The following is a 16,480-nucleotide window of genomic DNA, read 5'->3' on the forward strand; positions in this document are numbered from 1 at the left end:
CTGATGTAACTGAAATTAAGCAAGCGGTTTTTTGGTCCCAATCTTAGGCAAAATGATTCCATTATGCACATGATTCTAAGGTTCCAGAAGCAAATACTAATCTCTGCAAACTAAACACATTTTCATGACAGATTACATTGTCCAACTGTTTCACAGTCACACAAAAAATATGACCGAACAGAAGAATCCACCTGCTTATCTATCGAATTACATTGACAATCTCTAAGGAGAAGAGCTGTTACTCAACCAGCTCACTACACACATTGTTTGCCTGGGCAGGAGATGAACTATGACTTACTAAAACAAATAGCCAGGAGACATCAGACTCAAAGTCTGAGATGAACCTTCTGATTCTGGCCTAATCTACAGCACTGGAGAACAAGAGTGATAAAACAAAAATGTTACCATAGGATGCAATTCAGCTACCTGGCAACATATTGTGAACAGGTGTGGCAATGTTAACATCCTGGAGGTGTTTCAGTGTCTCTGTGTGGAACAGTCGAAGAGTAGATCCAGATGTGAAGGCAATCCAGACTCCCACTCCAGCCACAGCCATGTGAGAGATTACCATCCCTTCCTCTTGATGGGCTTCAAAATGGTTCTGCAAGAAAAACAAGGGCTCTATAGGGAGATGCAAGTCAAGGATATCACTCAACCTTTCTTACCAGCTTTTCGGTGTAGGCAGTGTATCTTCATCCTCTTTGACAAGGACAAAACTTTCTCGCTTTGCTCAGGATATGTTCTGATAGCTGCATATGATGTGTTAATTTCCCAGGGACTTTTTCTGGAAATATATCATCATTAGTATGGAAGGATTCTCAGTTCTTGAGCCAAAGTTCCACCTAATGACAGAGTAACTCAGATTTTCTGTTTTTTAAAAATATTGCATGATAGAGGCTGGAAAGCCCAAAACAACTCAGACTTAAAAGGATTTTGTATTTCCTTATTGATGCTCCTTTGGGAAAACTACCACAGCTGTACTTTTATCTACAGTAGAACTTCTCTTTCAACAATAAAAAACACTTTTCTTTTGTTCTGCCATGGGGTCTTTTCATAACAAGAATAACAGACTGTAATAAAAAGTCATATTTAGAAAGTAGAGTGTTTAAGAGTATAAATACACAATTATTTGCTCAATTACACACATAACAATGTGAGCCTTAATACTGTGGCTTGGTTTTCGATGCTTCTGAATTTCTATAAGCTATTTTATTTTCCTGCCTTTCAAAGAATTGATGCTTCTCATTATAAAAGCCAAAATCCTCTTTCTATATGTAAGTAACACAACACTTTGAAGATAGACCTTTTTCCTTCATCTAGTGCCTTCACAGCTACAACCTGGCTCCAGGAAGGCAGAAACCTCTCTACATGTCTCTATTAACATGTGAGATAAAGCTGTAGTAAAGTTTCTTAATCATTAACAAGAAAGAGGGATTTTTTTTTTTTCCCCAGTTTTCTCTTGTAAGAGGACTGTCTCTGAAATTGAACACTGCCTTTTATTGTTGTGCCAGTCTGGTAAACATAAAACTCACTTAGCTAAATAAATGACAAACTGTTCCTTGGATAAAAATCTCTCTCTGAGGGGTATGGAAGTAATAAGTGCTCTCATATTCACTTAACATATTATATACTCTTTATTATATTTGCAGAAAATACTCTAAAGTACCTCCTTCTTTCTTGTGAAATACACCTAAATTTTCCAGGTATTGCAATTAAGAGTTACATTTTGGTATTTTTTAAATTAAAATCTAAATATAATAGGGTTACAGATATATTGTCCAAATTTTCCATCGAATTCAGCTAACAGGCTAAGATCAGAGACAAAGAATAAAACTTTAGGACTTCCACAAAGCATAACATTTGGTATTATGTTTAGTAAGCATGTAATATTATTTTTATACTTCATTACTGCATAAATTATTATTTTCAGTGAGAAATCTGCTGTTTAAAGAGAATGGGAATTATCTTTTGTGTTTTTCATTTGTTAACAATTCTTCAAATGTTCAGTTTTTAGTAAATGAACAGAGACATTTCTCTTCAGCTGTCAGGCAGTAGTTCAGTTTTTGAGTGTTACTGTATTACCTTTTGATTCTTTGAATAATAACACTGCAGAATGTGAAGTAAGCAACTCTGGTAGGCACATTTATATTCACTGTTTTCCTCAAGTAACCACCATTCATTCGTTACCAAATGATATACACAATTTGAAAATCATAAAATTTATTCAACAGAAGAATTTATCCATTGAAAACATCTTTCAAATTCAGAAACAGCCCTTATGACTAGATTTCCTGATATTCTCATCATGCATGTTTCACTGCAAAAAGATTCTAAAATATTTACTTTGTTTATAGACTCACACATCCCTACATTGGTGACTAACTGGCTTTTGAGAACTTCTAGGGGATAGACCCGAGGCTAGTGAAGCAAACCTCACCAGCAACTTGCACTGTTTGAAATTAGAAGAAAAATAAAGAAGATTCTAAGAACAGAATTTTCTCTGGAGTGATCCTACCACAGCTGATAATTCTGTTGATGCCACTGAAAACAACTTGCACATGCATTTTCGTCACATTCCATTTTTACCAGCTAACTCATTATACTCCCACTTAAGTCTGTCCTGCCATTCGTACAGCTGTCTGCTGGAACACACAGACCCATTTGAAGTAAAACTGTTGTCGTGGTTGGAAGTGGGTTCAACCCACTACAACTGTATACTGCAAACACAAGAAAACTGTAGAAAGAACTATTCTTCTCATTGAAAGGGTCTTCTAACATGGAGCAGGAACATACCCCAAAACTGCACCTTCTTATGCAGAGATTTTTGAGGGGGTGCACACTTACACCAAACAGCTGCACCAAGAGATGAACCACACTTTCTCCAGCTTCAGAAGAGGATAATGGGGGTCATTACCCTCAATGTCAAACAGATGTCTTTCACTACTTTAAAGCAGTTGCACTACTTGTGAACACACACTCATGTAGAGGGATTTCCATTTCGTTTTGTTTACTCAGCTGAACATTTCAGTGTAACTCCTGTATAGTTAGCAACGTTTTAAAAACAAGACAAAACAGACTAGGATAGAATGACATTCAACCGGTGACTTTATTCTATTAAATACTCTGGCACTTTTTGAAGTTTTTAAACAAACACAAACTACCTTTGCAGAGTACAATGAACTACAGGAACAGACCATTATTGGATGTAAGTCTGTACCCAACAGCAATACAACTGTCAGATCTAGGGTCAAAACTAAGTGACAAATTTCTTCTTCACAGAAAGAGGACGAGAGTATGTAATTAATATATAACAGCAATTGATGCATTTTTCATGTGTACCCTGCCAAGAGTCTTGGGGCATTGTGCCAGTTTGGGGCACTGTGCCAATAAAAGACATTACCTAAAACATTCTATTACAATAACATATCATTAGAACAAGTGAATTGAGAGTCTTACCCATAACAGAGTGGGGGGGGGGGAAGCAGGAGAAGTGAGTAATATCCAAATCCAATACACTCAATGCCAAATCTGCTCATTTACTAAAAATTCTTAAATAAAGAAAAGATCTTAAATAAAAATCTTAGCAAAGCAAGGAGGCATGGAATGAGATTGTCTTCAAGGATAACGTATTTTGCACTTAGCAAATGCACAGATGATGCCTTTTCCTGGTCTTAAAATCAAGAATCAAACACGGTTAGAAGGGAAAAAGGGGTTTTACCTCTGTATTTATTTTGAGGATCCTTAGGTGCACCACGTCCAGGTGGAATGTGCCGAAACGCACACCACAATGCACACCCACAATAGATCAGGTATAACATTACAGGTCTTACTAATTAGCATATCTATCAAAGATTCCCCAATGAGAGGCTCAAGTGAGCCCCTCTCCCCAAGGAACCTTCCCCCTGGATGGTTCTTAGTTTACAAAATGTGTTCTGGAGAGGACCTTGATGTCTGGGGCTTTCTGATCCCTAACTAGGAGGCTTCTAAGGTGTTTAGTCTCCTAGATTTACAAAGTAAGTCTAAGAATGTAGGCTAAAAAACACTAAGAATACAAAAGCTATAAAAAGGTATATAAAAGGGGGATAAAGGAAAAGGCAAAAAATCATCATGGCATCACAGACAGTTAAATATGACATACCTGTGAGGCAAACAGTGCCTCACAAGGACAAGTTTACAAAATAGTCTTGAATATGCTCATGGGCTTGCAAAAATATGGCCTTAAAATGTTGTCAGGTGCCTTTACCGATAATGTACATGATGCAGAGCACAGTATGCATGTATGACAGTAGCAATGAACTAGCAAGCAGCTGCATTGCAGTATATATGGACTATCTCCACATTCAGTATATGGACATATAAAGGAGTTCAGTAAAGAGGGAAGAATAACAGTTGAGCCCTGTGCAACACCTGGATTCTTGCTGATAGAGTGAAGATTAAGTTTATGTAAAAGATCTTGAGTCAAATCATTACTACTAACTCAAAACAAGAGAGAGCACAGAGGGAGAACAAACATTTCCTTGCTGCTTCTCCCAGCACCAAAGATTCTGCTCTTCACAATAAAGAAGAGGCAGCTCAGATATTAAAATATTTGATATATACAGAGTTTAAATTATCTCATGCATCATATAATACTGAAATAATATTGCCAGCAAACATGGTAAGGACAACATAGCAGATCACTTCTGGAAACATAAACCTAGGAAGTTATCAAAACAAGTCAGGTCACTAAGTAGGCAGCAACACTGAAAACATTAGTGACCTGTTTAGTCTGGTGAGATGATGAGAAAAAGATCAGTATGTCTTAAGACCCATAAAGAGGCAACACAAAAGCATCACTTGTTCACAGTTCTGTAGGGAGGATGACATACTATGCCATGGGTATCTGTGTGAAATAAAAAAGATAACCCTCAGCCAGACATACAGAAAATCATCATGTTCTTGAAAAAATTTATTTATATTGAAAAAATATTACTCAACCCATATGCACCATTTCTTATATGTTGTTTGCTGCAACACTCATTTTGTGTATAATGGACCTATAACAACCTGACCTCTGAATACAGTAGGTGGCTTAGTTGAGAAATGAGAAGAAACCTCCCATGACGCTTTTGTAGGAAAATCTGTAGTAACAGCTGAAAAGTGAAACTGCCATGTCTGAGAGATATTGGTAGAGTAATTGTTATTTTATTTCTCCAAAATTCTGTTTTCAACACTGCAGTCCATGATATTGTACTGTATTATGACAGAGTAAGCTTTAAACATTCTTTAATCCTCAGAGCTTGTTTAACTCTGGGTTTGTTCTCCTCTGCCAAAACAGCCCAGAATAGCCCAAACTGCAGCCATACCACCTGGTTTAGGGAGAGCTTTGTTACAGAATTAGGCCACAATTGCCAAACTTATTTACAGAGATCTGTCTGTACATATCCAGCCTCACACAGGAACAATCTGGCTGTGATTTCTTACTGTTTTCCTGGTGAGATTCTGAGAGGTTTGTCACCAAAGACTGTACAACAGTAACCATGTGTCCTAGAGCCTGTGAAACTAATGAAAGTCCATTTCAAGCATCTATCCAAATCACTCTTCCAAAAGCTTTCCCTAATCATACCATTCAAACTACCAACGAAACAAACCTTAAAGAAAAGCAAAATAGGGAAATATATGATCCAAGCATCTTATTAGAGGAAACAAATCACTCAGAAAACACAGAAAAAGACAGAGGAAATTAGGATGTTAGCTATTTCCCTGCAAACCCATGACAGTGACTCACAGAATCAATTGTACCAAACAGACAATTGTTGGGAGAAAACACGATCATCAATGAAAAAAAAAAGCAGCAACAAAGCACACAAAGAAGTAGGCTGTGAGCTCATCATGACTCCTGTTTGAAAGAACTTCATGGCTGTAAACATGCAATTCAGTGACACTCTTTTAGGTTGAAGGAGAGGTTGAACTCCCAATGTTTCATCACCTCTTAACTTTGGATGGCTAAGATGTTCTTTTGGTGAAAGCTGTAATTTTGACAGAAATAAGGGCTTAGCATTGTCTGGAAAATGTGGTCACAAATGTGAGTTTGAATCCTTAACTCTTCACTCATTCCAGAAAAGACAGCTTTTATTTACTATTCATCAGAAACTGCTCTTATGCAAATAAAGTTTTTGTAGGCCACTGAGAAGCAAAACTCTGAAAAAATACATTATGAAATTATCACAAGGTACAATTAACATCTAACTATATAGAAGTAGTCTCTTAATTAAACCTTCTTCTGTAATTAACATGAATCCCTTTAGGAACCCACTTCTCTGCTGCCTTGCCTCAGATTTCATTTTTAAGAAAATCTCTTGCCCCAAATACTCTATCATTTCCAAGCACTTTATGGAAACCAGTGGGTAAATGGAAGCAAGGCCTACCTAATGAGACATCAGGAGAGAACACAACAGCAGAATTACAAACTAAGGGAGTGGGATTTAACAGAACCGAGACCATATTCAATAAAAAGCTTCCTGAATCATGATGCTTCTTAAACAGATTTTCATCTCTAAAATTTCACCACTTATACCCTGTAGCGTAATAGGTGAGCAATGCTTTTAAAAGCTTTTACCTCTATGGAATGTGTCACAGCGCTGATTATAAAAATCTGTCCACCACATGCAGCCCAAATGGTCTCCTCCATCACAAGCAGACTTCTAACAGGCAGAACCCCCAATTTAACTATCTTCTGAGGCTCCGTGTTCCATGTCCCATCTTCAACAAAAAAAGAAGAAAGGTTATACATAATCACATGGTGATCTTTGCTTTAAAACAGTTCTGAAAAGCTCACTGCTTGAATTTCTGACAGTTGCCACTTCAAGCTACACTGCGATTTGTGTATGGTTACTTTTAGCTTCCAGGGTAAGTCTGTAAGGATAAAACAACATTAAGGGGAATACCCAAACCTAAGTACTCATATATCTGTCAACAGTGCAAATGTTATCTAGATTAAATGATAATCCAGGAATACCACATTGCTGTTCTGATACAACTGCTTTCCTTTCCAGAGGAAATACAGGCAGAAACCCATGGCTGACACAATTGTCTCCAGCTCAGAAAGAGCTCACAACCAACTCATTTCAAGATTAATCAGTTTCTAACTAGGACAGAATCATCTTTTATGTGGAAAGTAGTCAGGAAGATTTTTACTGTAGGCTCTATTGAGTGCAGATCACTCTCTAAGAGCATACTGATGGTATGGATCTTCCTGCTACTAGACGCTTCATTTAAGAAGGAAATTTAAAAAAAAAAAGAAGAAATTAAAACTTGGTCTTGTACCATATCTTCACTTTTCTTACTTTTTCCACTAATTATAAAACCAACAGTGTTTTCTTTGGACTGCATTTAGCAGATCTAAATTAAATTATGCATGTGTATGTGGCACAATTCAGAGAGGTTCTGGTAAGAACTGCATGTTTCAACCTACTGCTCTGGACACTCTTGATTGCCATCTCTTTGAAACAAGGACTAGCAGATCATTTATCCCCAAATTTAAGAGCCAGCAACATTTTAGCTTTATCTTTTATACATACAAATTGACATACTAAGTACATTGATAATAATTTTAATGTTTTCATATTAGTTTATATACTTTAAGTGCTCATTGAATATAGTCTCAAAGATCTCGTTTCTATACATTATAATTTATTAATAGAATAAAAATCTGTTAAAAGTAATGGGGTTTTATACTGAGATAAAATATTTCAAGAAAGTACCATTTCTGCACTGAAAAGCCTTCTTCCTGCACAAGCTGCAAAAAAGTTGCCTACTCTTCTAACACTAGTTTCAACTCAGTAACCACTTAAATTTTGATTGATGAGACCAAAGTAAACACATCTTTAGGCAAGCACTTAAGTAGAAGTTTTTCTTTTTCCTCCTCAAAACAAGTACATCTCCTATTATTTGCTTAGGGAAAGGGAGTACAAAATTTCCTGCTTCACTAATAACAGTAGCAACAAAAATAATGCAAAGTCTCAGCTCTGGAGTACTTCTCAACATTGCTGTCATCTCTGTGATACAACCTTTGCTGAGTCATTCTCAGGATGTAGCTCTCTTCTGAAAGCATCTTTGTAAAAGTGACAGTTTCAGGCTGTCAAAATAATTTTCATTATTTTAGTTTGCATTGAGAAGAGTGCTTCCAGTTATTAGCCTGCAAACTCTCCCAGCAATGTCAAAGTCATTCTGTATTTTCTATGACTCATATATGCTATTAGTAATAAACTTCTGGAAAAGTTTCCATTCTCTAGCAACCACATTATCCACAAATTAAATTCTAAACTGGAGGCTTCCCATACCCTATGATTGCTGTAACCACTGTAGGCAGTGCAAAGCCTTCAGAGAGTGAAGCTGCACACGTGTGTGTCACAACTTTCATTGTGTAAGTGATGCTGACTGAAGAAGTTAAACAAAAACCTGTACGTAGCACCATTCTTAGGGATAAACCCAGCATAATTCTGGTACATTCTTCCTGTTTTTTCTGAAGGATAAGGACTGTGAGTTTGGGCAAGGAGCAGATATGCTGAGCAAAAAGCTATCTTTTCTAGTTATATTTTCACACTGAAAATATATATATTTTACATTAATGTAAAACAAAAGTTCATGGAACTTGACAATTCTTTCTCTTAAATACATTCAAGCTACACATTAATTTATATATAAAGCATAGATGACACTGAAATGACAGGATAATAAGGATTTTCAGGATCTCAACTGTGGACTCAGATTTACATTTTGCTTAAATTCAATTTCAAACATCTAATTTTTTAATTTTTTTTTTAAATCTGGACCTTTATGCCCTGAAGTTCCATGTAATTTGTCAGATGACTAAGCACTACTCCTTATTAATAATCTGATCAATGTAAGAAGGTGAGTTCAATATTATCAATGTTATAAATACCATCTGTGTCATGAATATTTGATTCAACATATATGCCTAACAAAACTCAGTTCTCACAAAACCATTTTCTGTTGGTGTGTGTTCTAACACAGTTCTTGACAATCCAGTTTAAGAGGTCTGTAGGACTGGACATACAAAGAAGGTGAGATAGAGACCTGATGTCTTTCATGTTACCATGATTTCATGAAAAAAACCTCTGAAATCCCACTTGATGTATCAGCCCAGGAAAGATCCAAAGCTATCACTCTACCCTATGACCCTAGTCAGGTGATAAGGCTATCCACTGGTACTTTTTTATTTCTTCCTGCAAACATTGCTGTCCTCCAGATCAGACAACATCTGAGACAGATGAGGGGAAAAAAGGGTAGGGGGACACTCTCTGGTCTAGTAATTAGAGCAGTATTCAAAGGACAAGTCAGCTGTGTTCTGGACCCTGCCTCAGTGAATGATTAATTAATTATACAAAGTAGAATGGCACCAGGAGGACAAATTAAGCCTTATGCATCTCTCTCCTCTAATTTTGTGGCAGCCAGAGAAATCTCTTGAAAGTGGAAAGCATGGGTAAAAATCCTCTCAAGCAAGGCAAGGGATTAAGCCTGATAATCTGACATACTTCTGTAAATGCTTTAACCACAGGCTGCTGGCTAAAAGTAAGATTAAGACTTCATTTTGATGACCAAGAATTTTATCACCCATCTCCAAAATTACTTAGCAAGTGTGTGTCTAGTTCACAAGTGGTTTAAGACTATCAAAATCATACTTCGAAGAAAACATAATATTCTCCCTGCCTCCCTCTCCATCTCAGCAGACCCAGTTCAATACCTGCCTGCACAGACTTCATGTTTGACACTGGCTGTTTCACGTCATCTATCTGATCCACTGTCCATTGCTTCTACAGTCTAAGGGAAAAGGAGCATTATCTCTATTCTACTTGTGTAAACACCTGCAGATTCAAGACATACTTATGTAAGTAGTTCTGACAAATGGCACTATCCAGGTATTTAAAATTAGTCACAGCACTTGAAAAAACAAAGAATGGTTTTGTTTGATGCTATAAAATCTTTTGCTAGTTACTGACTAAATAAGCTTATTTCTTCCTGGCAAAAGAGAAAAGAAGCAAGAAATAGAAGCCAAAATACAACTTTTGCCAGTAGAATCTCAAGGCATACTATATGAATTCTAGGTACAGCTGTTTGCAGGAAAGAGATGTGTCTATAAAATCTGAGAACAGGGTCAAATATAGAAATGAATCAAGGGGCTTCTGGAAATTAGATATCGATATTTATGTTGTATATAAGATGTCTGATATTTGCATATTAGATGAATATTTTAAAAAAATAGAAGACAGATTTTATACTAATAGATCTGTGTTATGTCACTGTGTTATGCCACTATTTTTAATACTCTTTGTAAGTTATATTTCTCCAGAAGTTACATGCCATAGTTTATACACCAGTGTTGAACAGTACCTTGCAATGCATATATCAAGCTGTTTAGCTGCATCAAAGTAAGGTCTCTAATGCTCATGAAATATTTCTAAGACTTTAATGTATAAGGATATTATTTCCATTAGTGCATTTTGTTACTAGTCTTGTGATTTTTATGAATTTTGGAAAATTAGTTATCCTTCTATTCACTCAAATTTAATCTGATAGGAAAAGTTTTAAAAAAATGTTCATTTTATAGGACACAATGTTGGCTATTTTATCTTTCTGTGGTTTGTTTTCACAAAACCCTTCAGACGAAGGAAAGTAGTATTATTTTACAATAAGTTATAAGAACAAGCTTCCTATTGTTTAATTTATAAATATTTTTAAATATTTAGTACTTTTAATAATTATAAGTTGTTGGTGCACTCAGGTCTTCATATGAGATAACCTTTTAACATATAGTTTATTTCCTCCAAAAGTCCTTTCAGAGTTTGTAGTAGTTTTCCCTTCCTTTATGCTTTCAGTCAAGCTGAACTGAGCAAGCTTTTTTTGTTGACAGCTTCCTCTCTTGCTTAGCAGCACTATTGATGGTTTCAAGAGAGCTGCCAACACAGCCCTGGGAACAGCAGTTCTTGGTTAATTAGTGCAGTGGAGCACAAACATTTTTTCCATCACATGGTACATAAACCAGTGCTGTGGAGGAGTAAAATGGTACCTACAGAAGTCAAAAGATTAGCACATTCCTTATTACTTGAAAATAAGATGAGACACTCAGGTCTGCTCTTCTAAACAATGTGTAACTAGGAATGTCTTATACTATGCATGCATACTCATTTTTTCTCACATATGCATCAAATTCTTCAAGCTAAACAGCTGACAGAGCTCTTCCTAAAGTTATACAGGGGATGGTGCTGGAGGCCCTGGCATGAGATACACAAATAAGACTGAAAGCAATGGCAACATTTCTGGTAATGAGTATTATATGACACTGCAAAGACAACAGTATTTTACCTCTGTTTCAGTATTACTGCTCTAGTCCTCTCCCTAACAGCTTAATACCACTCCTTATTTTTCACAGCAATATCTCTCACAAGGTCTGCTTGAAGTGGTCATCACATGCCAGAAATACACTCTTCAGACAAGCTGGAGTAGTACATGGATCCACTCAAGCTCTGACTTTGACATCAGTGTTTTACATTCCACATATTCTTCCTTCCCTCAATTTGTCAGAGGACACAAGTGTCTTACCAAATCCATCAAGGTACCTCACCAATTGAACTGACTTGCTACTCCTTCACTGTTATAACTGTTTCCTCTTACTCTTGTATTTCCTTTCAGTTTTAGTCATTTTCCTTGATATTAATCCTCTGAAAATGCTCGCTTGATTAGTGTCACATGGCCTCTTTGGATACGTAAGTCATCAAAACTTCTGACCAACTTCAGAATTCCCTAAGTTTTTACCAGTGAAGTCTCTTCTGTTCTGTGCATAGCTAAAATTGTTTCAGCTGTTAATTATTTCACCTGACCAAACTCTTTCTGAAACTACTAAAGTATGAATTCTTCTACTTTCTGCCACAATAATTCTGAGTTTTATTTTCTTTTTCCTGTTTCTCTCTGTACTCTTTACAGGACTTCATGGAAAGGAAATGTATATCAATGTCTAGAAGAAAGGAAGTAGCTGGAACTGACTACAGTATATCAGGAACAATACACCTATATTATATAAAGATTGTGATTTCCCTTTCCTAAGATACTTTTGTGAATGGAAGTCAAACACACGCTGACCTTTTTTGCTATTACATCACTCAGAAAACACATCTGCTCTGCTGTCTGCAATCATCACAAAGGGGTTTTGTTATGTTTTTCAAACACAGACAATACAACACACTTTTTCCTTAACCTCTTCTAAGCATGTTTTGCATGGAAATATTAACTCAGCCTGAGGCAAACACTAAATGCAGAATTTTTCAGACTGATAACGGTGCTAAAGTTCACAGACCTGTAAAGTAAGTTCCCAAAACACAAGGTGTCAGAAATTTTGCAATCTGCATCACTCCCATTCCTATGTAGAACAGCATTTAATTCACTAGCTGTTTCACAGTTCCCCAAACAAGTCTTCTCACACAAATAAAATTAAGGATTAGTGAGGATAACTATCAGGGGTACTATTTTTACAATTAACATATTAGCTGATCTGCACCCTAGTTTTCTGTGATATTTTCACAAATCACCATATTAGCTCACATTTAAGAGCCAAGTAGATTTTACGGTATCAGCACCTCATGACTTTGCTTTATGTTCAAATACACTAAAGCTCAAGTACTTTTTACCTTTTATGTGAAAATACATGGGTACAGAGGTGTCTCAGTAAAACATGACTACCTTCCAGAAAGGAAGCTGAGCACCTCCCATTCTCCCACTAACATGGCACTTGCTCCTTGGCTTACTGTACAGACTTCTCAGTTTCCATTTTATACTACTTCAATACAAGATTTTCTGCAGCCAGAGAGCACTCTGGATGCTGTTGACCTGACAAAGTTCTCTAGTGAAGAAACTCAGAAGAGAGTACTTGCTGTTTGTAAACAAACATCATAAGATATTTATATGCACCGACCCATCTGAAAACAACTGGAGAAATTAGAGCTATTTGGGTCCTGCAAACCAAATGACACAAGTCGTGGGTCTTTGACTACACAGAGTAAGGCATCGAGCTTCAGTGACTGAACTGATTCACAGTTTCTACACAGGGAGGAAGACAAAAGGACCCCAACTCTACCAGAGACGGTGAGATAGATTTTTATCCTAGAAGAAGGATTATCCTTTTTAATTCATGGAATCCTGTAACAGGCTGCACAACCATTTTTCCAGTGAATCTCATAGCATTTGTCCTTCTCAGGCTTCAAATCAAGATGTAATGCAGTGATATATTTCACATTCACTTTTAAATCTTTACTTAATCTCCTTTTTGATGACAGACCAAAACCCAAGCTGAAGTGCCTGGCTGAAAAGTAACCCCCTCTCCAGAACAGAAGGCAACCCTGATGGATTGCATAAAGCTCCTCAGGGGTTTCGTTCCCCCTCCCTCCCATTTCACTGCTTGGATTCCTTTGTTTGGTAAATAGGTCAGTGCTCATAAAAACACCCCTCCAGGGCTGACTGCCTCACATAACCACAGCAGCCAACTATAAGGAAGATGGATGCTAACATGGGAGCAGCTGAATCACACAACTTCCATGGGGCATGGAGAACTGAAATAAGCCACACTGACCAAGCAGTAAGAAGAGGGACTACAAGACTGACTGATAAGAGTCAGAAAAATATAATTATTTCCCATCTCAAAGCTCCAGTGATTACGACCCAGACTTTGACAAGCTCTATGAACATCTCACTGCCCAAAACCAGTATCTTCAGTAGAAGATAAACAGGGGATGGTCAATGCCACAACCTCCATCTCATAACCAGACTGTAATGCAGTCTGGTTAACAGCTCTGCCCCATCTTTAACATTCTCTGTAGATATGCGACCCATGAATCCTTTCTTAGCTATACTGCCAAGGACGTCAGTTGTGTTTTTGAAGTGGTCTTTTCTGGAAGAAGTTGAGTAATGGTAATTGCAGTCTTAAAACAGCTTAAATACACCAACACCATTCAGAGAAGACAACAGATTCACTTTAATACCCCTCCCAGGTACATAGAAAAACTGAAACACCAAAAACGTTATGAATCTAAGATCAAGACCTCACTCCTGTGCCTCAAAAGCAAAGAAAAAAATTGCCATTCAGTGGTTAAAAAAAAAAAGAAATTTAAAGGAAACTGAAATCTAATGTCTGGCTTTGGATCAGAGACAACAGCTCAACAGGAAACCTACTCGGTTGAAGATGACAACTGGACAAAGGAAGTCTCTTTCCCAACACATTTTCCCAGATCCTTTGTTGCTTGGGGGGAAAAAAAAGCATCCTGTACCTTTCTCAAACAAAGTCTTTATATGATCTAACAGTGGACATTTAATTTGTTCCAAGATTACAGATACTGAGCTTGGTTCCTCAGTTAGAGACTGGTAGGATTTAGAAGCCAAGGTACAATGCCACACAAATGCAGCTGAAATTTTCACAGGGTGCACTCATTAGAGAAGCATGACAACCATCATTACTGCAGCTCACACAAATAAGGCAGATCTCTGCTGGCTCTGTACTTCACAAGGTTAGGAGTCTCTGTGCTAACATTCCACTTACAACATTAAGGTTTTAAACCTCGAACAAAGCCTCACTGATTTTGAACTGAATCACTAAATATATGTGCAATACTGCAGGGAAGTTAGTGAGATGTACTGAAATATACAGACAAGCATCCAAACCAGCTCTGGAAAAGACAACTGTGGGTCAGAAGAATTGCCTGGGATTCTCCCTTATTCAAATTATTTTAGCCAATTATTTAGCTAGATACAAAACAACCATCTGTGATGCTAATAGAAAAAGGAAGCCTACCATGAAATATAGGAACTGCACACATAGGAAAGATCCCATCTGTACAGTAAAAATGGGGTTGTCCTTTTAAATGAGATATACAGAAATCTCTATCAATAGGGGATTTCTGTGTTTCATAAACACCAACACTGGGTAGTTCAGAGGAATTAGCACTGTGCTGTGTAAAATACTGTGTACTGCTGTTAGCACATAAATTTCTGGACTCTTGCAACACTGAAGACTTCTGGGTTTAAGCTAAAGGGGAAAATTCAGTTTTCATATGCACATATGGTGAAAGTGGGAACACTATCAAAGTTCCAACTATCCTTCAAAAAGAGACAACAAGTCTCTTCAGAAATACCGGAAAGAGTACTAACCCTAGTTCAGCAGTTTTATAAAGAATTTTTGGAAAATACAATAGTGGAAAATTACTTCTGCCAAAATACACTGACATGTGAGTTCCTCAGGATGCCATCAAATCATATCACTATACCTTCTGTTTTTGTGTAGATTGAGATGTTTCCATTTACCAAGCCAGCAAACAAGTATTGAGACATATATGTTAAGCTCATAACTGTTGATTTTTCAGGAGTGAAGAAGTGTTGAAGTCGAATTTTCTTTGAGCCTTGGCAACTTTTGTAAATAGAAATGCTATAGAAAGAAGCAAGAAAAAACAGACCTGTGAAATGCTTTATATAGTTCTTATTAGAATATGCAAAAGACAAGTTTAGAATAAAATATTGAGGGGAAGAGGATTTTCTCCTTCAATTCCTTACACTCCAGAATGTCTGCATAGACAACTTGCAATTACTTAACATTGACATATGACAACACATTCATATTATCTTGTCTGCAGAAACAGTTATTCAAAAAAGAGATATAATAAAAATTCTGCTTGAAGTCCTTACTATGACTCTATCTAAAACTTTTATAAGTTTAAAAAAATAAATTTGTTACCTGGAGAACTAGGGAAAAGAAAAACTCACTACCAGATGTCACCTACACTTAAAATTTTCACAATTCCTACTGATTGTTACCATGGATATGTTAAAAATATTGTTAAGTCTGGAATTAAATTAAATTAGAGATTTCTAGAAATGGCATTTTCCTTGGAGAATTTTGTTCTCCTTCATTTATACTGCTTAGAAACACCTTCAAAAATCATATGTAGTTACACACTTATGGCCTCATTAACTATAACAAGATCTGTTTGGTTACTGGCCTCTAAGTTTAGAACATGTAGCCTTGTTCTTTGATATAAATCAAGTGATGGCTCAGTAGGCCACCAGTTCAAAAAGAGCAAAGTAATTCGTGTCAATAGTAAACAGCAATATTATTTATTCATGTGACAAATCCTGCATAATATGACAGGGCAAAGATTCCTCTTTGCCATTCTGAAAATTTTCCAATACCTGAAGATTATGTTGTAATGTTACAAAAGTAGTATTTTTATTTTTCAGGTATGATGAACTAATCCACTTTCATCAAAAAGATGCACTGCTTTAATTTCAATTACCACATGGTGTAATTTTAAATAATGTGGAGTGCATTTTTTCCTTGATTTAAGTGGAAAGGATACATTGAGGTCACTGGGATAATACTTGGATACTTTTTTAAAAAGTAAACATTTTCTTGGAAGTATCTCACACAGTTTTGCTATAGCAT

General features: G+C 36.6%; 1 protein-coding gene across 5 annotated transcripts in view; it reads right to left on the reverse strand.

Annotated features, from left to right (window-relative positions):
• ARHGEF10 (Rho guanine nucleotide exchange factor 10) overlaps positions 1 to 16,480 on the reverse strand; it is a 111,081-nt gene that overhangs the window by 12,088 nt on the left and 82,513 nt on the right. For all 5 annotated transcript variants that reach the window (XM_069011483.1, XM_069011487.1, XM_069011485.1 and 2 more), the window contains 3 exons: positions 15,309 to 15,466; positions 6,599 to 6,741; positions 427 to 601 (listed from right to left, as the gene is read on the reverse strand). In XM_069011483.1, coding sequence (XP_068867584.1) covers positions 427 to 601; positions 6,599 to 6,741; positions 15,309 to 15,466 — 476 coding nt within the window. The remainder of the gene's footprint in view (positions 1 to 426; positions 602 to 6,598; positions 6,742 to 15,308; positions 15,467 to 16,480) is intronic.

Source organism: Aphelocoma coerulescens, chromosome 3 (genome assembly GCF_041296385.1).
Source record: "Aphelocoma coerulescens isolate FSJ_1873_10779 chromosome 3, UR_Acoe_1.0, whole genome shotgun sequence".
In the NCBI taxonomy this organism is placed as follows: Eukaryota; Metazoa; Chordata; class Aves; order Passeriformes; family Corvidae; genus Aphelocoma; species Aphelocoma coerulescens.